At 51.8% G+C, this 26,950-nt stretch overlaps 2 protein-coding genes and 1 non-coding gene across 8 annotated transcripts in view; 1 reads left to right on the top strand and 2 right to left on the bottom strand.

Moving 5' to 3' along the window:
- Positions 1–2,709, top strand: part of LRSAM1 (leucine rich repeat and sterile alpha motif containing 1) — a 37,683-nt gene extending 34,974 nt beyond the window's left edge. For 4 of the 5 annotated variants that reach the window (XM_010587612.3, XM_003407717.4, XM_023544904.2 and 1 more), the window contains 2 exons: positions 593–741; positions 2,006–2,709. In XM_010587612.3, the coding sequence (XP_010585914.1) occupies positions 593–741; positions 2,006–2,131 (275 nt within the window). In that variant the 3' untranslated portion in view covers positions 2,132–2,709. Of the gene's footprint in view, positions 1–592; positions 742–2,005 lie in introns of those variants that run through there. The other variant, XM_023544905.1, reaches the window with a different exon arrangement.
- A 2,724-nt stretch (positions 2,710–5,433) lies between these two features.
- The window catches only part of NIBAN2 (niban apoptosis regulator 2), a 58,868-nt gene continuing 37,351 nt past the window's right edge, over positions 5,434–26,950 (bottom strand). For both annotated transcript variants that reach the window (XM_064291397.1, XM_064291398.1), the window contains 12 exons: positions 23,763–23,891; positions 21,227–21,332; positions 19,725–19,892; positions 12,260–12,375; positions 11,570–11,674; positions 11,313–11,475; positions 9,240–9,427; positions 8,251–8,406; positions 7,588–7,704; positions 7,265–7,372; positions 7,004–7,115; positions 5,434–6,528 (listed from right to left, as the gene is read on the bottom strand). In XM_064291397.1, the coding sequence (XP_064147467.1) occupies positions 5,936–6,528; positions 7,004–7,115; positions 7,265–7,372; positions 7,588–7,704; positions 8,251–8,406; positions 9,240–9,427; positions 11,313–11,475; positions 11,570–11,674; positions 12,260–12,375; positions 19,725–19,892; positions 21,227–21,332; positions 23,763–23,891 (2,061 nt within the window). In that variant the 3' untranslated portion in view covers positions 5,434–5,935. The remainder of the gene's footprint in view (positions 6,529–7,003; positions 7,116–7,264; positions 7,373–7,587; positions 7,705–8,250; positions 8,407–9,239; positions 9,428–11,312; positions 11,476–11,569; positions 11,675–12,259; positions 12,376–19,724; positions 19,893–21,226; positions 21,333–23,762; positions 23,892–26,950) is intronic.
- Positions 9,566–9,698, bottom strand: LOC111749919 (small nucleolar RNA SNORA9). The gene has a single exon (XR_002785090.1). It is a non-coding gene; the product is annotated as a small nucleolar RNA SNORA9 (small nucleolar RNA).

Below are 26,950 nucleotides of genomic sequence, written 5' to 3'. Positions count from 1 at the left end.
CTCAGGCGTGGTGGCTTAGTCAGGGGCTCTTGCCCTGCTGCTCCACCACCACATGGCCCTGTGGCCTTGAGCAAGTGACTTGCCTCTCTGAGTCAGATTTCCTGTCTCTAAAGTGATGAGCCCTATTTACAGGGTCGCTGTGAAAGACCCAATTAATAAGTGCTGTGCCCAAGGTTCATGGGTGATGCAAACGGTTTGTGCCCAACTGTTAATCAGAAGATTGGCAGTTCAAATCCACCCAGCAGATGGATTTGAAAGAAAGGCCTGATCATCTACCTCTGTAAAGATTACAGCCCTTAAAAATCCTATGCGAGTGCAGTTCTTCTCTGCAACACATGGGGTTGCTGTGAGTCATAACTGACTCAACAGCAGCAGGTTTGGTTTTTTGCTAGGTTTTGCTAGCCTGCCCACAGTCCTATAAGATGGCAAGGCTGAAGAAAGTTCACCCCCTTCCCCAATTCTGAGATCAGAGTACCCCCGCTCCCACCCTCCATCTCACTGTCCGCTTGGGGGCACGCAGGGCTAGGGGAGCCCTTAAAGGTGGGGCTCATCAAGGGATGACCCTGGTCAGCTGTCCCTCTGGTCCCCACAGAGCTGCTGAAACCACCCAAAGGAGAGGTCCTCAGGGTCCCTGAGACCCCCACCACCCCCCAGGAGCCTCCTGAGGTGGTGAGGCCATCGGCTCCTCCCGCAGAGCTGGAGGTGCAGACCTCGGAGTGTGTTGTGTGCCTGGAACGGGAGGTAAGTTCTGGGGCAGCGAGGCTGGTAACCCACGAGCCCCCACCATCCGCCGCCCTCCCCACCCCCAGCCCTGTGCCCGCAGCTGTCCTCCTGAGTGTTCCCAACACTTCTTCGAGCTGTATGTTGTGTTCACTAGGAATTTTGGAAAATACAGGAACGTGAACAATACAGGAAATAAAAATGACCCGTAATCCCATGACCCGAATGTGAGGAATGCTAGCATGATTTTCTAGACATTTTTCTTCTTTTCAGAGGACTTTTCCCCCCTTAATAAATCCATTAGGGAAAATCTCTGCAGTTATTAAATACTCAGCAATCTGATTTTCCTTGCAGAGCCTTTTTTTTTTCTTTTTTACCAAGTTTTAAAAATTATTACAGCATTAATGCTTATTGTAAAAGTCAATCGAGAAAGCAGTATACAAAATAAAAAGCCCCTCTTCCCTCTACCAGCTGTTCCTACTTAGAAGCAGCAGCCACTGTTAGCAGTCCCATTCCCCCGGGGTCCATAAAAAACCTGGGGGTGCCATGAGATGGAGGCACCAGGTGGTTATAAATGTAAGCAAACCCCTGCTGTTGGGTCCTTCAGGTGGCTTCCAGTTTCTTGATGTTACAAACACTGTTGTATCAAACAGCCTTGAACATAAAGTTTGGATCACATCCTTGATTATTTTTTCAGGAGAAACTCCTGAAAAGAGGAAACACGGAAGCAAGCGATTGAGCCATAGGGGTGGAGTCGTCTTTAGAGCGGCCCTTCATTTAGAACCAAGAGTGCACTTTTTGGACAAGTGCACCAAAAGCAAAAAATTGGAAACGACCTAAGTGTCCAACAGCAGGGGCTGGTTAAATATGCCGAGCTCCTCCAGACAGAGGGACACTGCATAACTGTTAGACAGAGAAGGACAGGAAACAGCCCAGACAGGTGGTGAGGCAAAGACAGCCAGGTGTAGGACATGCATATGGTCCTACTGTTATTTAAGAAAGGAAGGAAGGGAGAGAGAGAGAAGAGGAGGGAGGGAGGAAAAGAACGGGGAATTTACATATTTATATTCCATTTACAAAATCTGGAAAAATAGGTACCAAACTGTTAAAACAAAGGGATACGGTTTTCACTGTCCATAGTACATATTTCTGTGATGTTTGAATGGTTTGTGATGAGCCCACGATCACATTTTTTAAATGAAGGACACCAGTGGGTCCAGGGGCTAGGAATCGGTCGCCCCATGGCCGGGGCCCCGGGTCCAGCCACTCTGCTCTGTCTCCTCAGGCCCAGATGATCTTCCTCAACTGTGGCCACGTCTGCTGCTGCCAGCAGTGCTGCCAGCCACTGCGCACCTGCCCACTGTGCCGCCAGGAGATCGCCCAGCGCCTCCGCATCTACCACAGCAGCTGAGCACCGCCGCCCAGGCACCAGCGCACCCCCTGCTCTACCCAGACTAGTACGAGGCCCCCCACCCGCATTCAGGCCCCTTTCCCCACAGCCTGGGAGGGTGCCCCCTTGATCTCCAAGCATGCCAGGGCCGGGGGTGGGGTGTTCCTGGTCTGAATACTGTGGACAAAGAGAGGGGCTCGTCTCCTGGTGCCAGAGCCCTTCACGGCTGGGGATGGGCATGGAGAGGCAGCTGTGCCACCCCTAAGCAGGGGAGTGAGCATTGTGGCCAGGCGGGGGCTCCACCACTTGCCGTCTGTGGGGCTGTGGGCTGGCCATGCCACTCCAGGAGCCTCGGTGCCCTCATCTGTGAAGCATGGGTGTGTGGTGGGAGTGCAGCAGGCCCTGGCCAAGGATGCGGGGCCACATGTGGAGCTGGTGTGCTCAGGCTGCGGGCTGTGCACGGACTGACTTGCCCCAATGTGTAGAGGGCAGGCCTCGTGCCACAAGCAAAGTCTGCCCCCCTGCCTCCCTCTCTCCTGCTCCCCAATGCTTGGCCCCCACCTGCCTCTCCAGTCTTCACCTCCTCACACCCCATGCAGCTCCAGGGCAATGAGCTTTGCAGACACAAAGCAGGAAAATCAATAAATCCATCTCCAGAGTGCTCCTTCCTGAGTGATCGTCAGGTCCTGATGGGGCCCAGGCAGGGGAGGGACTGTGGTCTGGGGATGGAGCGGGAGCAGGGGGCAGCCCTGGGAGAGGGGCCAGGGTGTGCTGCATGCAGTCAGAGGAGAGAGGAGGTAGAGCCTGTACAGAATGTGAGGTTATCCAGACCTCCCCTCTTTACAGGTGGAGAGGCCAGGGCCCAGAGAGCTAGGCAGACAGCAGCCTGTTTTTATCCACAAGCAGGTTGTGCTGGGCCAGTGCTGACAGGGCTAAATGCCCAGCATCTAGAAGGTGGCGGTGCTGGGTTAGGAGCCCAGGACCGTCTTGACTCCACACCTGTGCGTCGTGTGGGCTGTTTGTTGCAGGACCGTAGAAGGATCCATTCACACTTGGGCTCACTGGAGAGTTGTTCGTTTGTTATACATTCTGTCAGCTGGCCTTGAGCACAGGGTGGCCTTTTCTTTGGGCCAGTGGCAGGCCTACTTGGGGTGCCTGGGCCCTGCTGCCAGCTCTTTCAGTAATCTGCCCAGTCAGTTTTGAGACCTCTGAGCTGGGTTTCCCCATACATTCAGTATGAGACTGGGCAGGGCTCTGACTAAGGCTTGTGGCCACCATGGGGCGCTGAGTGCTCACCCCAGGCACAGGGCCCACACCAGCAGGTTGGATAGGGAAGACAGGCCCTGGCAGAATGAGTGAGCCTTGGCTCTCGTGGGTCTGTTTCCCTGCCTCAGTGGGGACCATTGGTCCTCCCCACCTCACCAGCCTGCTGGGCCAAACAGGACAGTGTGAATGCTCTGCAGCGTGGGGTCTGCTTTCCCAGGTGGTTGATTGTCGTCTCACCCAACAGGAACACACTTTCACCTGGTTGATGGGGCAGCCTGCCCCCACCAGCTGTGGCGGTCGGGGGGGTTCTCTGTGCTGCATAACCTCAGCCAAGGTTCCCCAGCTTCCTGGACCTCAGTTTACTCACTGACAAAATGGCGATGAGAATAGTACCTAGTCCTAGAGTCGCCAGGAGGCTCCCAGGCCTGCGCATCAAGCTCACAGCCCACAGAGGTGCTCAGTAAACACTGGCTGTGTGAGCAGGCATCTTGAAAGAGCGGTTCTCACCATTTGGGTCTAGGATGAGCCTGAGGTCCACTGCTGTGGGCATCCAGGGGCCCTGAGGGACCTTAAAGCTCTGGCCAAGGTGCATCCTGTACAGGTCTGGCCACGGGAGCCACCTGAACTTCTGTGCTCTGTAACCTTGGACAAGTCTCTTCTCTCTGGGCCTCAGCTTCTTCCTCTGTAAAATGGGATAATTAAGAATTCAGGCTGTGGACCTAGAAGTACTTGGTCAAGCAAGGAGCCCAGAAGGCTGAGGTATATGAGGATTCCTAGGCCAAGTCTCTAGCGAAGTCTCCCTCACGCAGCCCACCTGGCAGCACACACAACGTAACTGGCTTTAAATAAAGCATTTATTGATTAGTAGAAGCTTAAACAGTTTGCATAATATTTTCAATACAATATACGGGAAGGATGATTGGAAAACCCCAAAAGAAGGCACTATAGAGTATCTTAAGATGGACCTTGTTGGTAGAAGAGGTCAGTGATGCATTTCAGATCAGGGCTGGGGGCAAGGACCAGCGGGTCCCTGAGCACCAGCGACCAATGCATGCACATCTCGTGGGTCTGAGGCCCCCCGCCCTGAAAGCAGGTCTAGGGGAAGGGGGTGCAAGGCTGGGCATGGCAGGAGAGGGGAACCCAGCCAGGGCGCCCTGGAGGGCATTAGTGTCTGCCCTGCCTGCCCTCCCTCAGAGCAGCAAGGGAGGGGGTCTGTGAAGGCCAGTAGTTCAAGCCCCTGGGGGCATGGGAGCAGCCACAGCGGGGGCTGCCTGGGTTTGACCCTCACCCCCAGGAATAAGAAGCTGAGGAAGAGAGCCAGGCCAGGCCTGGAAATAACTCACCAGGACATTTCAAAACAGGACTGGAATTTTTAGGCCATAGCCTGCCCCCAAATTCTGAGAAAAGGACATCCACTGTGTCTTGGGGGGCCAAGGGAGCCCCAACCAGCTCCCTCAGCAGGCAGCAAGTACCTTGGAGGTGGCCCAAAGAAGACACAGCTTAGGAAACCCCTATCTTTGAGCAACTTGCACTCTCCCCTCATGGTTCCAGCCCTAGTCCACAAAGCATGTGGGCATAAAAGGGGCAGGGGGAGCAGAGGGAATCCCAGAAACCTGCGGATCCCAGGCAAATCAGAGGAGACAGGCTGGGGCTGGAAGCGGGGCAGGGCAGAGGCAAGGGCCCCTTTTGGGCTTCCAGCAACCCTCATGTCTGCATCTCGGCCTTCACTCAAATGTTCCCAACAGTGTCTCCCCAGAGGTTATATCTTTCCTTCCCACGGGACACCTCCCCTCTGCAGTCCAGCACATTCTCTGCCTTTCTCATTCCATCCTAGGCCCGTTGCCCCCACCCTCCCCCATGAGGCAGCCCCATCCCCCCCAGCATCAGCCTGGCTCAGCGTAAAGATCCCACTCCCTGCCCAGAAATGGTCCTCCTAGTCCAGGACGCCCCTCCTCCCTGAGCACCTCCCCTCACCCACAGTGGGGAAAAGTGAGGTCAGTGTCCACTCTGAAACTGGCCTTCAAGGCCCAGTTGGGAGGAGTAGGCAGGGGACCCACAGATGGGGCCTCCCCTTCTTCCCAGTTCCAGTGAGCCCTTGGTGATAGGGAAGAGAATTCGTTAGCTTTGAATCACAGACCTTGATGCTTTTATCTCCCTTTTGCCAAGAAAGATGGCAAGACCCAGGTGGGAAATCGAGGCAACAGAAGATGGGAAGAAGCAAGTGGCCCTGGAGACGACAGTCCTGGGGCTCCTCAGGCCCCTTCAGCTGTGCCCCAGCCCCAGCACAGTATGAAATCCCCGAAACCAGACCCTGCGTCCGAGATCATACAACAGAAGAGAAAACGGGGCAATAAAGTGTTGACCGAACCCAATAAAGTGACTCGGATGGGCCCATCCCTGCCCGACCTCTGCAGATGCTGCCCCAGCCCTGCCCTTCCACACCCCGTAAGGCACAGATGTGGCACCTCCCTGCCCAGCGCCATGCAAGTGCCTTGCAGGAAGTGCCCTGGAGGAAGCATCCTGGCACCGTGTCCAACAAAAGCATGAGGGCAGATGGGCCTAGAACTCAGTCTGCACCCCTGCACTGTCCTCAGTGGTAGTGTGGATGGGTGGGCGGCCAGTGGGGCTGGACACCTGCTCCCCAGTCTCCTGGTCACTGGGCTTGGGAGGCTCAAGGTCCGCAGCCTTTCCAGGTGGGAGATGCTGGAGGGGCGAGCTGGGCAGAGAGGAGGCCTCAGAGTCTGCCACGGGCTGTGGACTCTCCTGGGCAGGGGCCCCATTGAGCAAGGGGCCAGCTGGTAGGGGGCTCTCAGCTCGCAGATCCTGGGCCAGCATGCCACGGAGCTCAGTGACACTGTCCAGGGATGCAGGTGACAGTGGCTCAGGACTGGCCTCAAAGGGCAGCCCCATCTCCTCATCCTGGACCACAGACACCACCTGCTTGGCACGCCGTCGCTTCTCGGAGAGGGTGGCCACTTCAGGGGCATCAGGGCGGGGGCTACCACTGCCCCCACTACCACCACTGCCGTACTCCTCGCCCCAGTCGATGGGCGTGCCCTCGGCCAGCAGGTGCAGGTTGGGGTCACTGTTGTGCATGACCATGCTGTCCCGGTATAGGTTGTGCTTCCTCTGCACGGCGGCCTCCTTCACGGCTGCAGGGCAGAGGGGAAGGGTCAGGGGGCTCCACACTGGAGCCAGCCACCATGCAGGACACTGAGCCCAACTTGACCCCTGTCATCTCCCTGAGACTTCTGACAGCCTGGGTGGGTGTCTGTGATTGGGAAGTGACTTGGATTTCCAGGCCTCAACACTGGGAGCTATGACCCCAACCCAGAGCCCATTGTTATTGGTCACACATCGGCACTCCCAGCAGTGCCACAGACCCGAGAAGAGACTAAGGCCAGAGACTCCGCAGTATGCTCCTGAGGCCACGCAGCTAAAAGTGGGCTTAATGCAGCCCCACGTGGGTAAGTGTCGTGTTTCTTTGCACCTCAGTGACACCACCACGCTGCGTCTCCATCATCTCCTGACAGTAAAAACCCAGCAGCAGCAGCAGTGGGGTCACTGGCACCCCCAGCTCCGTGGCGGTTCATCCCAGCCCTCCCAGTAGGCGAGGCCAGCACGTACCCTGCATGATGTCCTTCATGACGGTCTGCAGCACCACCTCCTCATACGTGTTCTCCACCAGGATGAACCTGGCAAAGTCCTCAAAGATCAGCTCCTGGAACCGGGGCAGCTCCTGCCCAGGCAGGGGTAGGGGGCAGAGAGAGGCGGTGGTCAGGGCCTCTATCAGCTCCACCCCAACCCAGCCAGACTTTCCAGGACCAGAAGGGGCAGCGGGCCAAAAGGCCGGAGCAGGCTGGGCGGGTGGTGGGGTGGGGTGCTCACCGACTTGCAGGTGGGGGCCAGCTTCCTGAGCAGGAATGGGATAGTGATCTGCAGCAGCGCCTCCCGGAAGAACCTCTTCCGCACAGAGCTGCTGTCATAGTCGTATTTCTGCCGAGGAGAAAGGACACGGGGTCAGCAGGCTCTGAAGCCAGAGCAGTGGGCACCAACAGCCCCCGAGGGGAGATGGGAAGCCTGTGGTCTGATCTGAGCTTCAGGGTCCTCATCTCTACGACGGGACCATAGTGGCGCCTTCTGATAGGGGCAGTGATCCTGGTGCAAACTCAGGGACTCAGCTCAGGTCCAACAGGGGCCAGGGCACTCACCTTCAGCACCCGCTCCAGAATCCGCTGGATGGACTTGCACAGCTCCTCCTTGGTGGGTCCCTTGCCCAGCTCCTGGTGCAGGAGGGTCTCGAAGGTGTACACAGCATTGTCCATTTGCTGAAGGGGACACCACAGAGCAGGTGAGCCCCAAAGTGACCACAGCCCTTTCCACCTGCCTCTGAGGAACCTCAGTCAGGACCCCCAGGCCCGCCACCCTCTCACCCACCCACACACTCACTCATCCACTCACCACCCCCTCACCCACCCACACACCCACTCACCTAATTCACTCAACCACTGCCTCACCCATTCACCCACTCACCCACCCACCTTCTCACTCATCCACCCCCTCACTAGCCCACCCACTCACTTGTGTACCAAGTATCTATAATGTCCCTAGCACTGGGGCCAGTCCCTGCTTCAAGGAAACAGGAAATACAGGAGTCCTGGGCCCTGTGAGAGCCTGCAGAAGGGGGTGCAGGGGAGCAAGGGGAGCCTCCTGGGTGAAGAGAGACAGGTGTTCCAAGCAGATGGGAAGCACAGGCAGGAGACCAGAGGAGGGTGCAAGGGCTGAACGTGGCACGTAATGTGGCCAGTAGTGGGGCCCCGGGGAACGGGCCTGTCCCGGGGGTGGGGTGTGCGAGAGCAGCAGTGCAGGCCCACCTCACGCATGTGGATCTGAGCTCGTTGCTTGAACACCGACGTGCTGGACACATCAAAACGCTGCTGCAGCCCATCGAGCCGCAGCGGCTCCATCTTCTCGTAGCAGCTCTGCATCTTGAGGGGATGGTAGGCCAGCTGGGACAGCTTCTCCATGTACTGCAGAGGGGTGGAACATGTGGGACCTGAATGGTCAGGCAGACCCGGAGACCCACACCTGCCTGGGCCCTGGGACAGGAAGGACAGAGGACCTGGAGGCAGGCAGGGGCTGCACAGTCCAGGGCACATTGCCAGCCTTGCGTGGGGAGAAGGGTTCTCGTCCTCTCTGAGGCACTGGATGACCTTGGGCAAGTTGCTCACCCTCTCTGAACCTTGGTTTCCTTAGCCTCAAAATCAAGGGATAGTTTTTGATGATCTCTAAGGGCCTTTCCAGTTCTCAAATTCTATGAGTATTGTTGTCTCTGAAATCCCCAATTTGGGGTGTGGAGAGGAGACTAAAATTACAGGCTCAAACTCTGACAACTACGTGGGGATCCAGGCAGCTGACAACTCCACATGGGGCCTGTGGTAAGGCATTCCACCCAGGTTATCAGATGACTGAGGGCAAATGAGAGAGACGGTTTGTCTCCATTTATGGGGTGCACAACCTAGTATATATTGACTAAATTCTACCTTGCTAATGATATTGCCCACACCTGAAGCTTGTCTTCCTTCCTTTCTTCCTTCCTCCCCTCCTCACTCCCTTCCCCATCCCTTCCCTGTTAAATTCTTTTATACTTTAGCATCCCGCTTGGTTTATAAAGGCTAAGGGCAGGGGTAACATTCCTGCTTTCCTCTAACTGCTTCGGCCACCAGGACTTCCCACTTGGCTCGTGGACTCTGGCCCTTGGTCTCCAGCAGGCCCTCTGTGCGTACAGATGAATGCCAGGGAGGAGAGGGCCTGACGGGGGGACCAGCCCCAAACCCAGAGGCTGTGTTCAGGGTGGCCTCACCTCGCCCAGCTTGTCAATGCCGCCCTCGTTGATGACATTCAGGTTCATATCAGTGACCTCCTTGAAGAAGACGTCGCGCACCTCAGTGAAGCCCTGGCTGGTGGGCACCATCAGGGCCTCCAGGATGGACGGGATGTAGGGCTGGACGTGGTTCCGGACACACACCTCCGCCTTGGGGAGGATGAAGGCTGCGCCCAGAGGGAGCCCAGGTTGGCAGAGGCTCCAGCGGGGAGACAGGCAGCCCCCCCTAGAGCACCTCCAGGCCACCCCAAGACCCCGGGTGCTAGAGGCCTGATGTTATTATTATTTTTATTTCTTTTTTATTCAACTGTCTGAAATTTCTATAACCTTGCTCTGTAGATGGTGTAGAGCAAGGCCTCAAACCATTTCAGAACTGTTCTTGCAAGTACCGTAGGTACACAGGGCCGCTCCAGACCCAAGCGAGCTGGAGGCTTGCAAGGTTGTGTTATTTAAACCACTGGTAACATTAGCAAGCCAAATGGCTCTGGAGAACTACTTGATAAAGATAATAAATCTATCCAGCAAAAATAATCAGCTATTCTGAGATGGGACCTGGGTATTTCTGATAACAATGATGGCAAGAAACAGAAAGCTGCTGGTCCAAAGATGTCTGCGGTGTTCTGCTTAGCTAGAGGTGGAGAAAAACTCAACTCTGGGGATCTTGCTCCTTTGTTTAAAAAACAATAAACAAACAAACCAAATCATTAGTGGAATCAGTCAGCTTCTTGGTTTTGCAAAAACTGCTAGGTCCTGTTCTGGAATGGCTGGCAGGGTATGACTCATGTGTAACTGTGTAAAACACCATCTTCCCTGTGGGCAGGGACCACCTCTAGGACATTCTGGTCAAGACATCATTACTCAGGGGGATGTTTTGATATCCTCTGCCTCTGCCTGGTTGTTGTTCCACAAAATAAATGCCAGCTCTAGGTCTCCTACCAGCTCACAATGACTCAGACCAGAAGAGAATAACCCACAGGTAACGGCAAAATGTGCTATGGTAACAAACAGCTAATGGATCCCATCTGGTTGGGAACAGAAAGGAGCATAAAGCGACCCGGAAAACTCAGACTTGTTGAAGTAAATCATGACAAAATGAAAACTGATGTCTGCTAAAAATCACACGTATTTAAAATCTGTGATTAGCTAAAGATGAGCAGAAGGCTTAAACTTCCTTGACAAAAATTTAGGTCTGCAAAATCCAGCCTGTGCAAAAGTGGGAAAATCCAGAACAGAATTTCAAATTCTCATGGAATCCAGACTTTCTGGAGTTATGGAGGCTGAATGAACCCCCAAAACTATTACCCTAAGATAATTTTTAAACCTTAAACCAAAAATATCCCTTGAATTCTTCTTAAAACCAAACAATAGTTTAGCTTAACTAGTAAAGACTGGAGCATTACGCTCTTTTAAGATCTGTCTGTATAGGATCCAACTGACAACAGCAACTCGAAAGTTTAGGTAGGAACCTTAGGGGCCAGTGAGTTTATGTTAATCAGGGAAGAACAACTCAGAAAGGGAGGGTGAGAATGGTTGTACAACTTGAAGAATATAATCAACGTCACTGAATTGTACGTGTAGAAACTTGTACATGTAGAAAAAAAAAAAAAAAATCCAGCCTGTGGAAAATGGGTTTGTGGAAATAATGGTCACAAAACAACTCAAAGGGGTTGGAGGAGCAACGGCTCAAATTCGATTTAGATTTTTAAGAACAATCAGTGAATCAAGTCATTGCTGTGAAATTTACATGGAAAACAATTCTACCTGGTATAGGTCTCTATAGGAGTCCCTAGGTGGTGCGAACAGTTAAGGTGCTCTGCTGCTAACCAAAACGTTTGAGCCCACTCAGAGATGCCTCGGAAAAAAGGCCTGGCAATCTGCTTCAAAAATCAGCCATTGCAAACTCTATGGACCACAGTTCTACTCTGACACACAGTTAGTCAGAACTAACTCAATGACAACTGATTTTTACAGGTCTTCATGAGCTATAAATGAGCTCAGCTGGCCCTGGAGGGCCCGTGCAATAACCACAGGCACGGCAGGTGGCCTGCCTACCTCGGATCTTGTTGGCCAGGTGCTCCTTGGAGGTGATGATCTGGTCCATGTCAGTGCGGATAACCGCTTCCATGGCCGGCCGGGCCAGCTGCAGCTTGGACAGCACTAGCTCAAATCGTTCCTTGGCCTGCTCATACACCATGCGGTACACAGCATCTGAGATCTGCGGGCAGAGCCATGGCATCAGCGCCGGGGCAGAAGGCACCAGGACATCTGCAGACCCCCTGTCCCCACCCCCAGGTCCCAAGCCTACCCACCTGGATCCACTGTCTCTGTCGCTCCTGGGGTTTTCCCTTCAGCCGTGGGGCAAGCTCAGCCTTCAGCTCAGGGCCCAGCTCCTCCATCACCAGGTTGCTCAGGATCTAGGACCAGGAGATACAAGTCAGGCCAGGCATTGGAGCATGTCCAGCTGGCATGTTCTTGTCCACATTCTGGAAGCCTAGCCACTTGAGCCCCCACGGCTTCCCCAACCCCTCTGTGTTTAGCCCTTTGCTCTCTTTCTCCTGAGCCCAGTCCCACAGGTCCCAGACTAACCTGCTTGGATGTCTTACAGGATCCTCAGGTGTCCCACCTCAGGACTTTTGCACATGCTGCCTCCCTGTCTGTACCTCTCCCCACCCCATTTGCCTGCAAGTGGAATTGTGTTTATTTGCTAAATGTGTTTCTCCTGCAGACACAGAGCTGCCTGAGAGCCAGGACCGTGTGCATCTTGTTCACAGCTGCATCAGCACCAGGCCCAGGGTGGGTGCCAGTAAATGATGGAACAAAATAATGAACATCTCCACCTGGGTGACGCAGCTGGGTCCCATCTTGTCCAAATCTGACTTTGCCATCTCCTTCCAGACCTGCAGCTCCTCAGAGCCCGTCTCTGTGCCCAGCCCTGCCCCCTGGGCCCTGAGTTCAAGTGGGATGCCTTCTGCAGTCCCCCATCCCCGCTCTGGCCTCACCTGCACCTCGTTCCCACACAGCATCTCCCAGGTGCCGTACAGCTCCCTAGCCTGGCGGTACATGCGGATGGCGTCTGTGAATGCGGGGCCCTCCACCTTGGAGTCCTCGGGGATCCCTGGCCAGGAGAGGGAGGGAGAGAGGCGTCAGCATGGTGGCCCAGGGACCTCCACCAAGACCCACTGACGGACCAAACCACACACATGCACACATGCATGCACAAATGCACACACACATGCACACACATGTGCATGCTTGCACGCCTGGAGGTGGCTGTGACTCCTGCCAACCTCGCAATAACTGTAGCAGTCAGAGTTGCAGTGATAGTAACAGCAATAATAAAACCCCACCTCCACCAAAAAGGCAATCCTCCTGGTGTTCTCCTTATCTCCTTGAAATCTTCCAAGCACCCCAAGTCGTGGGCACCATTATTAACCCTACTTTACAGATGAAGAAATACACAGGCTGTGAGGTTAGGCCACTGGCTGAGGGTCACAAAGGCAGTAAGTGGCAGAGCCAGGACTAAAAGCCACCCCACCCTCCTGGGGGAGGGCACCCAGAGAACCTCTTTTGGGTCCTGTTTCCTCCCCTTACCTTCTAGATCAACGATCTGTGAATTTTTCCTGTAAAGGGTCAAATAGTACATTTTTTTTTGGCTCTGCAGGCCAGATATCGCTGTTGCAACAAAGACTCAACTCTGCCATTGTAGCAAGAAAGTAGCCACAGACAATATGTAAACAAATGGGCATGGCTGGGTTCCAATAAAACTTTGTTTACATAAATAGATGGTGGGCCAAATTCAGCCTGAGGGCCATAGTTTGCTGAGCCTTGTTCCAGATCATGGGACCCAGTGTGCCTCAGTTTCCTCTTCTGAACAACAACCCCTGGCCTGGCCTCGCATACTCACTGTGAGGCTCCATGGGCCACAGTCTGGAGACAGGGCTGTAAGCTATGAAGTCCAAGGTCAGGGCCTCAGTGCGGGCTCCCAGCCCTGTATCGCATCACACTTTGTATTAGTAACTCGAGTGGTGAATGGAAACCCTGGTGGTATAGTGGTTAAGTGCTACAGCTGCTAACCAAAAGATTGTCAGTTCAAATCTGCCAGGTGCTCCTAGGAAACTGTATGGGGCAGTTCTACTCTGACCCATAGGGTCACTATGAGTCAGAATCAACTCAACGGCAATGTGGAGGGGAGTGGTGAATTGGTTCATGCTGCCTCCCCTGCCAGGCATGGGCAGGAACAGGCTCTGTCTTGTTCACCGCTGAATGCCCAGTCAGGGCCTGGCATGGATTTTTGTTACTGGTGGTGGTGGTGTTAGTAGCCCAGATGATTCGACACCCCCATGCCTACACCCCCCCCCCACGCCCCTATGGCGTCGAGGTGGATCAACGAGCAAGATGTGAGCCTCCAGACTGGGGGCTAGGGTGGCAAACTACCGGAAGTTGCAAAATCCACTTGGAGAAGAATGTGGTTAAACACCACTGAGCCAGGCAGTGGGCGGTCACCGTGGCTGCGTGCCTCCGACCGAGGCGTCCCAGGACGAGGAGGAAACGGCAGCCTGTGCATCAGAAACCCTGACTCCCACTGCAATGACTACAAGCTGAGTCACCCCTACAGAGAAAAAGCCCCTCTCTGGCAATGGGGAGCCCCTCCCTCCCCACACAAGCTAACCACAGAAACCACTGCCTATCAGAGCTGGAAGGGCACTCCCCAGTGAGGAAACCAAGGTGCAGCCCCCATCTCTGCCGTGGCTGGCTCCCTGCGGGCCACAAGGGGGTCTAATTTTTTTTTTGAGGTTAGGCAGAAGGCAGCATGTGGGCAAATGCAGCCCAGGCTCTCAGGAGGGGCACATCTCCTAGAGACCAGCTTTTGCCTGGAAAATCCAGCCTGTTCCACATCAGGGATTTCCATTCTGCATGCAACAAGCCAGGTGTGCAAGGCAGGGGCCTCTTTCCAGGTGGCAGGAAGTGAGGCAGAGGGCAGGCCAGCAGAGCCACGGCTGGGTGGCAGGAAGGAGGCTGCTGGAGTCCCAGCTCTGGCTCTGACCAGCTAGACGTGCAGCCTTGGGACAGTCCCCAAGCTCCTGCGCCCCTTGGGACACTCTGTATTCTGCACGCTGAGCTGTCCAGTTTAACATGAGTTAGAGCAACGCCCCCTGGGCTCTTCCTATGAGCCCAGCCCAGGTCTAAGCACTTCAGACACAACCACTCATTTAATCCTCACAACAGCCCTGTGAGGGAGGGCTATTCTTAGCCTCACTTTTCCTGGTAAGGAAACTGAGGCTCAGAGAGGCAAAGTTACTGGCTCAAGGACACACTGCTAGGGAATGGCAGCATCAAGGCCAGAACCTGGAACACTGACTACAGCCAGGCCTAGAGACTTTCTGCCCACGGGGTCCTAAGGGTCAGGCTGATCAAGGAAAGCCATATTCCTCAGTCCTGGCCAGCAGCAGAGGTGGATCAGACAGGAAGAGGCCTTGACCTCATACCCCAGGTCCACACTGAGAACTGTGCGTGGTAGCGGTGGCCTCTTGCCACCCCCAGCTGCTCCAGGAATGCAGGATATGATGGTCCTTGGGTCAAGCTGGCATCCTCCCAGCTTGGCTTCCCTCCCCCACTCACACCCCACTTCCTGGCAGCCCCCAGAGTGAGCAATTCCAGGCTTCACAAATTCCAGCCCCAACCTCGGAGGCCAGAGCAAGCAGAGAACTTTCCCACAGTCCTCAGGGTGGAGGAAAGCCCCACGTCTAAAACCAGGCTTGTCAGCCCACCCTGGGGTGAGGACACCACCCTCAGCCAGAATACCTCCTGTCTCAGGATGCCCCTTCCTTCCCTGCCCCTGCACCCCAGGCCTACACCCAAGCGGCTTCCCACAGCCTCCAACTTGAGCGAAGGCTATGTGCCAGGCCTGGGGCCAATGGCTTTATTCGAACCGCTCAATTACTCTTCCCAATAACCCTGTAAGGTTGAACTTATCATCCTCTCCGTTCTACACATGGAGATGAACAGTGGCTCTTCCCCACCTAGTGTGTCCCCACTGGCCCCTACCTTCCCCCTCCACCTGGCCTGGGGTCACCCAACCAGGTTAGCTATTGCCAGTAGCCTAGGAAACCTAGAGAAGGTGGAGCTGGGCCAGGGAGGGAGGGAAGGCGGAGGGAGGGTGCCTCAGGCCAGGCTGTCAGGACTCTGAGCACCTCCGCCTCTGGCCTCTGCCCAGGCTCCATTCATAGCCCCTGAGGACCCAGGAATAGGAGGCCCTTTGTGGGCGGACAGGGCCCAGCCCAGGTGAAGACAGAACAGAGGCAACTCTAGGGAGTTCAGCAGGATGGTGGGGGGAGCAGAGTGGCTGCAGTGGCCAGCCTGGCCTCCAGGTGTTGGTGCCCACAGCATACACTGCCTGTGGACTGATCAGACAGAGCTGGTGTCTAAAGCATGGCAGAACAGAGGATAGGGCAGGGGGTAGGGGCAGCTGCCTCCCTCTCAAAGACCCTGAGGCCAAGTCACCAGGAAGGAAGTTCAGGATCCAGGACAGGGCTCTTCCTTTCCCAAAGGAAGAAAGACCCCTATGCCCTACCTTCATCTTGGGGGACAATCGTAAGCCATAAAACTCCTCAGAGTCGTCCCTGACCTGACCCAAGTCCTCCTTCAGCCCCATTTCATGTAACCCCCTCCCCACTCCAGGGCCTCCTGCAGTTCCTCCTCTATCCTATTTCTGCCTCAGAGCCTCCTGCCAAGCTTCCTACTACTTCTGCCTTCTGACTACGTCCCTCAGATCTCAGAGGAGCCCTCACCTACTCAAGGGAGCCTGCCATGATCAACCCCACCACAAAACACACATGTAGGGTCAGCCCCCAATACATGCACATACCCTCAAGGCTTGCTTGGTGGCTCCTGCCCAGCACACACCCCCGGTGTCTTCATCTATTTAACATCTGTCTTCCCCACCAGACTGCTGGCTGCATGAGGGCAGAGACCATGTCTTGTTTTGTTGCATCCTTAGTGCCCAGCCCCAGGCCTGGCTTGAAGTAGACACTAAAAATGTTTGTTGAATGAATGAGATGGAGAGACCTCATAACTTTACAGATGAGAACAATGAGGCCCTGAGGAAAAAGTAAAGCTCCTTGCAGGTTGGTGGTAAAGAAAGAAATAATATAATGGCCAGTCTCTACGGAGCATCCAGTGGATTCTGACTGTTCATTCTCATAAACCCCCTAAAGCACAAGAAGGATTATTATCCTCATTTTACAGAGGTTCCAAGAAGTAAGTCAGTGCTCATAGGTCAATTGATATCAATGAATCACACATACAAAAAGAAGAAAGGGCCAAAATCAAAGAATTATCCCTACAACTTGAATAAATAGAAAAAGAGCAACAACAGAAACCCTCAGGCACCAGAAGAAAGCAAATAATAAAAATTAGAGCAGAATTCAATGAAACAGAAAACAGAAGAACAACTCAGTTAACAAGACCAAAAGCTGGTTCTTTGAAAAAATTAACAAAATTGATAAACCTTTGGCCGAAATGACAAAAGGAAAAACAGGAGAGGAAGCAAATAACCCGAATAAGAAATGAGATGGGCACTATTACAACAGACCCAAGTGAAATTAAAAGAATCATATCAGATAACTGAGAAAAATTGTACTCTAACAAATTTGAAAACCCAGAAGAAATGAAATAATTCCTAGAAACACGCTACCTACCTAAACTAACAGAAACAGAAGTAGAACAACTAAATAAACCCATAACAAAAGAAGAGACTGATGAGGCAATCAAAAACTCCCAACAAAAAAAAGCCCTGGCCCGGACGGCTTCACTGCAGAGTTCTACCAAACTTTCAGAGAAGAGTTAACACCACCACTACTAAAGGTATTTCAGAGCATAGAAAAGTGCAGAATACTCCCAAACTCATTCTATGAAGCCAGCCTATCACTGATACCAAAACCAGGTAAAGACACCACAAAAAAAGAAAATTACAAACCTATATCCCTCATGAACTTAGATGCAAAAGTTCTCAACAAAATTCTAGCCAACAGACTTGAACAACATATTAAAAAAATAATTCACCATGACCAAGTGGGACTCATACCAGGTATGCAGGGATGGTTCTATATTAGAAAAACAATGCATGTAATCCATCATATAAATAAAACAAAAGACAAGAACCACACTGATCTTATCAATTGATGCAGAAAAGGCATTTGACAAAGTTCAACACCCATTCATGATAAAAACTCTCAGCAAAACAGGAATAGAAGGAAAATTCAACATAATAAAGGGCATCTATACAAAGCCAACAGCCAACATCACCCTAAATGGAGAGAGTCTGAAAGCATTCCCCTTGAGATCAGAAACCAGACAAGGGTGCCCTTTATCACTACTCTTATTCAACATTGTGCTGGAGATCCTAGCCAGAGCAATTGGGCTAGATAAAGAAATAAAGGGCATCCAGATTGGTAAGGAAGAACTAAAAGTATCTCTATTTGCAGACGACGTGATGTTATACACAGAAAACCCTACAGGATCCTTAGGAAAACTACTGAAACTGATGTAAGAGTTCAGCAAAGCATCAGGATACAAGATAAACACACAAAAATCAGTTGGATTCCTCTACACCAACAAAAAGAACATCGAAGAGGAAATCACCAAATCAATACCATTTACAGTAGCCCCCAAGAAGATAAAATACTTAGGAATAAATCTTACCAAAGATATAAAAGACCTATACATAGAAAACTACAAGACACTACTGCAAGAAGCCAAGAGACCCATGTAAGTGGAAAACCATACCTTGCTCATAGATAGGAAGACTTAACATTGTAAAAATGTCTATTCTACCAAAAGCGATCTACAGATACAATGCAATTCTGATCCAAATTCCAATGACATTTTTTAATGCGATGGAGAAACAAATCACCAACTTCGTATGGAAAGGAAAAAGGCCCTGGATAAATAAAGCATTACAGAAAAAGAAAAACAAAATAGGAGGCCTCACTCTACTGGATTTTAGAACCTGTTATAGTGCCACAGTAGTCAGAACAGCCTGGTAGTGGTAGAACAACAAATACATAAACCAATGGAAGAGAATTGAGGATCCAGAGGGGTTTTCACTAATTAGATAGTAGATAAGAACTATTTTAGGTGAAGGGAAAGACAACACACAATACAGGAGAGGTCAGCACAACTGGACTAATCCAAAAGCAAAGAAGTTTCCTGAATAAACTGAACGCTTCGAAGGCCAGCATAGCAGGGGTGGGGGTTTGGGGACCATGGTTTCAGGGGACATCTAAGACAATTGGCATAATAAAATCTATTAAGAAAACATTCTGCATCCCACTTTGGAAAGTGGCGTCTGGAGTCTTAAATGCTAGCAAGTGGCCACCTAAGATACATCAATTGGTCTCAACCCACCTGGATCAATGGAGAATGAAGAACACCAAGGACACAAGTTAATTATGAGCCCAAGAGACAGAAAGGACCACATAAACCAGAGACAGCATCAGCCTGAGACCAGAAGAGCTAGATGGTGCCCGGCTACAACCGATGACTGCCCTGACAGGGAACACCCTGACAGGGAACACAATAGAGAACCCCTGAGGGAGCAGAAGAGCAGTGGGATGCAGACACCAAATTCTCGTAAAAAGACTAAAAAGACCAGACTTAATGGTCTGACTGAGACCAGAAGGACCCCGGTGATCATGGCCCCCAGACCTTCTGTTGGCCCAGGACAGGAACCATTCCCAAAGCCAACTCTTCAGACAGGGATTGGACTGGACAATGGGTTGGAGAGGGATGCTGGTAAGGAGTGAGCTTCTTGGATCAGGTGGACGCTTTAGACTATGTTGGCATCTCCTCCCTGGAGGGGAGATGACAGGGTAGAGGGGGTTAGAAGCTGGTGAAATGGATGTGAAAAGAGAGAGTGAAGGGAGGGAGCGGGCTGTCTCATTAGGGGGAGAGCAACTAGGAGTATATAGCAAGGTGTATATAAGTTTTTGTATGACTGACTTGATTTGTAAACTTTCACTTAAAGCACAATAAAAATTAAAAAAAAAAAAGAAGTCAGTCCGTCTCCTAAGGTCATGATAAGGAGCCCTGGTGGCACAGTGGTTAAGATTTCAGCCTTGGAAACCCTATGGAGCAGTTCTACTCTATTCCATAGGGTTGCTATGAGTTGGAATTGACTTGATGGCAGTGGGTTTTATTAAGGTCATGTTGCTATGAAGTAGCAGAATCAGGATTTAAACATAAGTACTATTCTATGAACAATTTCCCCAAGTTTTTTCTGAGCAACACAGAACTATGTTTTCACGGAGAAAGAAAGTTAAAGGTGGTATTATAATGGTTTCTCAGAAGAAAAAACAGTTCATACAGCTGGGTTGCTATGCCACAATTGGCCACTAGGTGCCACCATTACACACATTACCCTAGGTAAATGCCCCTCCCTGCCTCCAGTGCCTGAAGGCTGCTCACCATTGTTGCAGTGCCTGATGCAGTCCTGTAGGACAGCCTGCCACTTGTCCTGCTCAGCCTCGGTCATCATGCAGAAGTAGTAGTGACGTGCAGAAGGATGCCAGAGGATGAGAGGGAATTGTGTGGGGCACTTGAGGATGGGGGCAATGCCCGATTTTGATGTAGTCCCTGTGAAGACAGCACCCACTGAACAACTGCCCATTGAGGTTTCCCTCAGCCAAAGGACAACAGGCTGAGGGGCAGGCCCAGGCTCACAGAGTTTGATCTGTCCCAAGGTGACCGGCAGGTCGGTGGGGAGGCAGCATCCTCTTTCTTGTGATGTCCTCCACAGCCTGGCTAAAAGAACCTCAGAATCCCACAGCACTCATTTAGACCCTTTTGTTAGAGCTGGTAATACAGTAGCATCTACCTCTCTCTTGAGTAATGTTCTAAACTGTGCGTGTAAGGCACACAGGATCAGAGCACTCAAAGGTTCAGAGGCCAAGAACTACCTTCTTGGGTTTCCCTTCAAAGTTTAACTGTGGATGCCAAGGTGTGGTGTAAATGTCCAAGTGGAGAGGGAGGAATGGGGAGTGGGGGTACAAAATAAATAAAAAGGGATTTTTTTTTTCTGTATTTTGTTGGCATGGATATTTGGGTTCCAGAAAGATAACTGGTCTTGTGCTGTGATCCCCCCACTGTTCTGTCAATAATACAGCAATAACAGTTCTTTTTTTCACCCAGCTCTGCATGGGCCCCTGGTGGGCGCAGTGTACACATCCCTTCATGGAATCTGCACAGCACCCCAAGAGGTCAATGCTCTCAGTGTCCGTGTTGTGTAGATGCTGAAGAAACAGAGGGCCTGAGCGGGGAAGCAATTTGTCCAGGAAGACATGGCACAAAGTCAGGACTGGAATCCAGGAATGCCGGAGTCCAGCCGGGCCCTCCACCACCAAGGGGGCTTTATTCTCAAGTCCCAGTCCCAGGGCATAACCTACTCCTGGCTGGCATCTCCCCTGCCCCTTAGTTTCCTTGGGATCGTCTGAGGCAGGTGTTGTTCCAGTTTAGGCTGCTGCGGAGTCTCAGACAGGGCGGGTGGAAACAGAATGTCTAAAATAACAACTTCTCACAAGTACAGTGTTAACTTGGTGATTTATAGAGCTGCATCACCTGGACTGACTTCTCCCAGGAGTCCCTCAAGAACTCTGGGAGGTGGAAAGGGCAGAGAGTGAGAACCCAGTTCCACAGCTGCAGAATACACAGCTTGGGAAGCTGTGGGACTCAGGTGTGGGTTCACCCTGGTCTGGCCCCTATTTACTGAGTGGCCTCGGGCAACCCCTTGCCTCTCACAGCTAAGAGGCCTCCCCTTTGCGGTTCTGCTTGGTGCCTGGTAACAACTCTAGGCCCATCTGGTGTATCTGCAAACATAGAACCTGGAGCTTCAGGCTCAGAGCCTCCCCCTCCCCTGGCCAACACCCAGGGCCTGCACAGGGCATCTCAGCCTGGAATGAATGGTCCTTTACCTGGTAAAGAATTGCCAACAAGCTCCAGGTACTGGTCTACAGAGGTGAGGATTTTGTAGCCTGCACTGTTGATGATCGCTCGGGGTGGAACCTGCCGCTCATAGGCCTGAAGAGGGGGTAAGAGAGATGGTTCCTAGGGGTTAAGGATATGATCAAGTCCAAATCCCATTCCCAACTATGGTTCTAGGGGCCCATTCAGTGTTGCCTGTTTGGAGTGGAAGGGAGGAGGATGAGGAAAGAAAGGGAGAGAGGGAAAAGGGGAGAAGGAATTTGGCCACCATCATAACTAGAGACAGCATAGTATAGTGAACTAGATCCAGTCTCTGAACTCTAATCCTGGCTCCACTGGATTCTATCAGGGTGATGCTAAAGTTAAAGTTCTTGAACCTCCTATGCCTCAGTTTCCTCATCTATAATACTAGGGTAATAACATTTTCTACCTCACAGGGCTGTGTCAGGGTTGAGTGAAGTAATCCACATAAACATTTGGCACAGTGCCTGGCAGACAGTAAGGGCTCAATAAGTGTTGCTGAGGTTATTGCTGTTGTTATCATCATTACTGCTACTATTACCTTTTTTTTTTTTTTTTTTTTACCAGCTGAGTGTTTATTATATATCAGGCACTGTGCTAAGGGCATTGCATACTTCATTTCACAGAATTCTCTCAATCTAAAAGGTGGGAACTATTACTAGCCACAAGGTCACACAGCTGGTAAGCAGCAGACTTAGGACACGAACCAGTTGTGTCTGCCTCCAGAGCCCTGACTCTTTGACCATTATCCTGAATTGCCCGCCAACTTCTTAGGTTGAGTATCACATAAGTCCCCCTTGAAGGAGAACAGGAATTAGATCTGGACCCTGCTGTCTTACACCAATGGGGAAAAAGCAGTTCCTCATAGAGCAGGGCTGCAATGCTGCATCCTGCCACTAGCTGTCACTATTCAACACATCTCTTGAGAGTGGCTCAGAATCTTTAGGGCAATGACTCTTAAAGTGAGGTCTCAGATCAGCAGCATCAACATCACCTTGGAACTTTTTTTTTTTCCAATCACTAAATGTTTTTTATTAATTACAATCTTAATTTAAACTTGAGACTTGTAAATGTAAATATTTGTAATTTTAGCTGTAATGTACAATTTCTTGTTTAAAAGTACTTTCTCACTGAAAATGATACTTATAGTTTTGAAAGCACATGACTCTGTATTCAAGAGTGATTCAGATTCTCAGACGTTTTCGCATAGTTATGAAAATAAGAAAAGTGCTAACTTAAACCAAAACCAAACTCACCGCCACAACCCTATAGGGCAGATCACCCTGGGACTTTTGAAATGTACAAACTCTTGGTCCCACCCCAGACCTGAATCAGAAACTCAGGAGGTAGACCCAGCAATCTGTTTTTTAACAAGCCTTTCAGGTGATTCTGATGCATGCTTTCATTTGAGAACCACAGCCCTGGGGCATGGGGTTGCTCCAGACTTTGTTAATGCTCTAACATTGCTTTGCCTTGAAGTAGAGGCCACTCTGCTCTGGAGAAATATTAGATAAGAAAAGAAATTCTGTCAGTGGCTCAACGGGGTGGGGTCCCCCCAAGGGCCCAAAGCAAAAATAAGAAACAATCAGCCCCAACACTCTTCCCAGACTCTTATCTACCCACTGCAGGGCAGGGGCTCACAAGGGAGGGATCAGAAAGGAAAAAGATGAGACCACGGCCCAAGGAGCCAGGCAAGAGGGCAGATGTAATAGGGGTAAGCTGGGGCAGGGAATGGCCAGACTCAAGTTTTCAACAGCTCACTCTGACTACTGGGTAGACCAAGGATGGGAGGGGCTGGAGGAAGCCCAAGCAGGAAGGAGGCAGAGGTGGGAGGAGGGCAGGGCCCAGGGTGGTAGAGAGGAGGGATCTGGAGGGACTTGAAAGTGACTGAGGAGGATGGATAGAACCTAGAGTTGGTTATGAGGGAAGAGACAAAGGTGACCTCAGGGGAGCCCGGTGCCTGGACAGGTGGGATGCAATTCAATGAGGAAACCCAGGAGAGCAAGCAGGTTGGGAGCTGGGGAGAGTGAGAAAGTGCTGAGGTTCTGCTTTGGCCTCTATGACAGCCAAAGGGAGATGCTTCAAATTTAGGAGTGAGGGGCGTGCAGTGACTTAGGGGTGGGGTGTGCAGTGGTTTAGGGGTGGGGTGCCCAGTGGTTTAGGGGTACGGTATGCAGTGATTTAGGAGTGGGGTATGCAGTGGTTTAGGGGTGGGGGTGTTCAGTGATTTAGGGGTGAGCGTGTGCAGTGATTTAGAGGTGGGTTTATGCAGTGGGTTAAGGGTGGGGGTGTGCAGTGATTTATGGGTGGGAGTGTGCAGTGATTTAGGGGTGGGGGTGTGCAGTGATTTAGGGGTGGGGTGGCAGTGATTTAGGGGTGGGGGTGTGCAGTGGCTTAGGGGTGGGACTGTGCAGTGGTTTAGGGGTTGGGGCGTGCAGTGAATTAGGAATGGAGTATGCAGTGGTTTAGGGGCTCAGTCCTGGCTGGCCAGCCTTTGGGGCTCACCACTTTGTTCTCGTAGAGCACCAGGCCATAGTTGTGGGGCACAAGGCTGAAACGGTTCCTCCATTTCTTATTATCCTCCTGGTACTGGAAGAGGTTCCCGGAAAAGATGATGCGCTCCTCCAGTGGCACCTGGGGAGAAAAGGATGCGGAGGGTGAGGCCCAGGATCCCTCATTGCCTGGGAGAGATAGGGTCCCCAAGAAAAGGAGCACTCGGCCAGCAGGACCTGCTTGCTCACCCTGGGGGTCCCCTTCACCCAGATCTCACTGAGTCTCGCTAAGGCCTCTGTGGCAAAGCTATGTCGCACCCATGTGACAGATGAAGAAAGTGAAGCAGGGCAGTGAAGGGCTTGCCCTGGTTCCAGGTGGGGCAGTCGTGGTAGCAGAACCTGAACCCAGGCCAGGCATGGTAATGCAGGACCCAGACACTCTGCCCTGGCCACAGGCAGGCAAGGCTCCACAGAAAGTCAGGGTGGGTCTTGGAGCTTTCTCTGCTTCCCCCCCCCACCACATCGTGGGTGCAGGCAGTCATTCCAGCTAGAGCAGACACACAGCCAGAAGTGTGGAGGCCCAGCGCCTGCTCTCCCTGACCCACTTCATAGTCACGGGCATGTCTCTCGCCAGGTCTGGGCCTCAGTTCCCTCTGGGGCTATGAAAGCTTGAACAAAATAGCCCTGATCTGGGTGATGTCAGAGGGGGTCTCAGTCTGGGGTGTCTGACATTTGACCAGGGTCCTGGTAAGGAGTGTGGGCTCCAGAAACACCCAGACCTTCCTGCAAAGCCCTTGCTCTGCCTCTGACTCCCAGTGTGACTTCGGCCTATCACATTACCTCTGTGAGCCTTGTTTCCCCATCTCTAAGATAGGGACAGTGACAGCACTGACTTGGCTGACTTACTGGGAGGATTCTGTGAGGTGGCACGTGTAAAGATCACGTGAACCAGTGCTATGGTCTCTCAGAATCTGTGTCACGTCTCCCAGCTCTGTGGATCACTTATGTGGGGAGGGGTGGGGAGGGGGGGCTCAGAGCTGGCCCTGGCAATGTCCATCCCATGAAACACTTCCTGAGGGGACAATCACAGGGAAGCATCTGGAAAGGAGACACAGACGCCACAATGGGCACAGGCTTGCTCCTGGGTGGGAGGGACTTGGGGAAGTCTAGTGCTCCTCAGTACTTCTCAGCAGGTTCTAATTGTTCTACAATTAACATGGTGCTTTTTCCAAAAAGAAACATTTTAGCATACATAACAATGGGAGAAATTACTTTAATTGTGTCTAAGCCTGGAGCCCTGGTGGCCAGTGGTTAAAAGCTACTGCTGCTAACCAAAAAGTCCACAGTTTGAAATCACCAGCCACTCCTTGGAAACCCTATGGGGCAGTCCTACTCTGTATAGGGTCACTATGAGTTGGAATCAATTCGATGGCAACGAATTTGGAAACCTGCCTGGCTTCTTTGCCCTGCTTCTGGGTCTCCCCAGCAGCTGGAGTCAGGTGTGAGGGGCCCCTCTGCAAGCCCCTGTCAAGCCACGCTCCAGACTCCTCTTGACACTCAGTGCCCGTCACATGCCCCCACCCCCACGCCGTACTCCCTCCCTGTTACTCAAGGGGAAACGAAGAGGAGAGCCCATTGTACTCGAACAATAGGACCCCGGGACTGCTTCCTAGCCAGGGATAAAAATATTTACAGGAAAAAAAATAGTGCTCCCCCACCTCCACACACACACACATACACAGAGCCAGCTTTGCCCAAGTCACCAAGTTGCTGTGCAGGGGTCTATATTTAGACCCGAGGCCTACGCAAAACTACGCAAAACTCAGCTCTCAAATCCCCCGTTTTCTAGAAAGAATAGAACTCTTCCGGCACCCTGGTAAGAACCCCCACTCCCAGGCTTCTCTGGGCTCAGGGGCAGGGACCCTGAACCATGCTCACCTCAGGAGAGGCTGTGCAGAGCTGAGTTCACTGCCCAGCCAGAGCCAAGCTCAGCAAGCCCCCTGCCCACCACCAAGTCCATCCTCAGATCCTTGGGCAGCTCCTAACGGGTGGCTGGCTGTGGGTTTTATTTTTAAAACTTTCAAATGGCAGAGTCGTGTTTCGACTGGAAGGCCTGCAGGAAATGAAACGGAAGCCGGCAGCCCAGGCAAAATATTTTAGAATCTGCAGAGCTCTCAGAGGCTGCAATGGGAATCTTTGGTGGGCGGAGCAATGGTCAGAGCAAAGGTCCTGGGACCAGACAACGGGGGAACAGTCCCAGCTCCACCTGCACACCACGGGAGCCTGGACAAGAGATTCCACCTCGCTGAGCCTCAGTTTCCACATCTGTGAATTGGACTCTATCATAGTTACCTACCTCAGAGGGGTGTCGTGTGGGCTAAATGAACAGTACTCAAAACAACCGCTGCTGAGGCTCCTGTTGTTATTTCTACCTGTACACCCCCGGTTAGATGGCTTAACCTTTTCATGGGTGAATTTTTTTTTTTTTTTTAATTTTTTGGTGATGCCATCTTTTTTTCATTAATGGAAGGGGTGCCGAATCACTGATTGTTGGTAGCTTTTTATTATTTGAAAGAATGGGGTGCCAACCGCAAGCAGGACGTAACAATCTCATCGTCCAAGAAGCACATCACACAGGTGGGAGCTATCCGTCCCATGGCGCATCACACTTCCTGGTTATAGCTGAGCCGTAAGAAAATCTTACTCAACTTTCCAAAAACACACTTGAATACTAAACAAACATTGCACTTGCTGCAGATAATTGTTATCAGTTCGATTTGAAGTGGGCCATATGGCTACCATGTTCCATGAAGCACACGTATGGGACATATCGGTCCCATGGCCCAGGAAGTGCATCACAAGCTGTTTTCACCCCAAAAATAAGTCATTTACTTGAATATTTCTGAATGCCAGTAACAGTACCTTCCCAATAACGCGAAGGAAATAGTAGACATACTTGCAAGCCTTATCTAGCTGTACAGAAGCCAAAAGACACAAAAGTCTCACACAATCACTCCTCCGGGAAGCATCCCCTCATACAAATGGTTCTCAACACTCAAATGTGGCGTAGATCAACTTCCTTGTTTTTTAAGCAGTCGTTCCAGTATCCGTCAGGATGCCAGAACTTACTAAAGTCACTCAAATGCCTGCCAATAAACCTCCAGGGGCAGAAAATGTAACACCAGCGTATACATTCCATGG

The sequence above is a fragment of the Loxodonta africana genome, chromosome 9 (assembly GCF_030014295.1).
Source record: "Loxodonta africana isolate mLoxAfr1 chromosome 9, mLoxAfr1.hap2, whole genome shotgun sequence".
In the NCBI taxonomy this organism is placed as follows: Eukaryota; Metazoa; Chordata; class Mammalia; order Proboscidea; family Elephantidae; genus Loxodonta; species Loxodonta africana.
The sequence above is the reverse complement of the archived record's forward strand: the minus strand, read 5'-3'. Positions and strand labels throughout refer to the sequence as shown.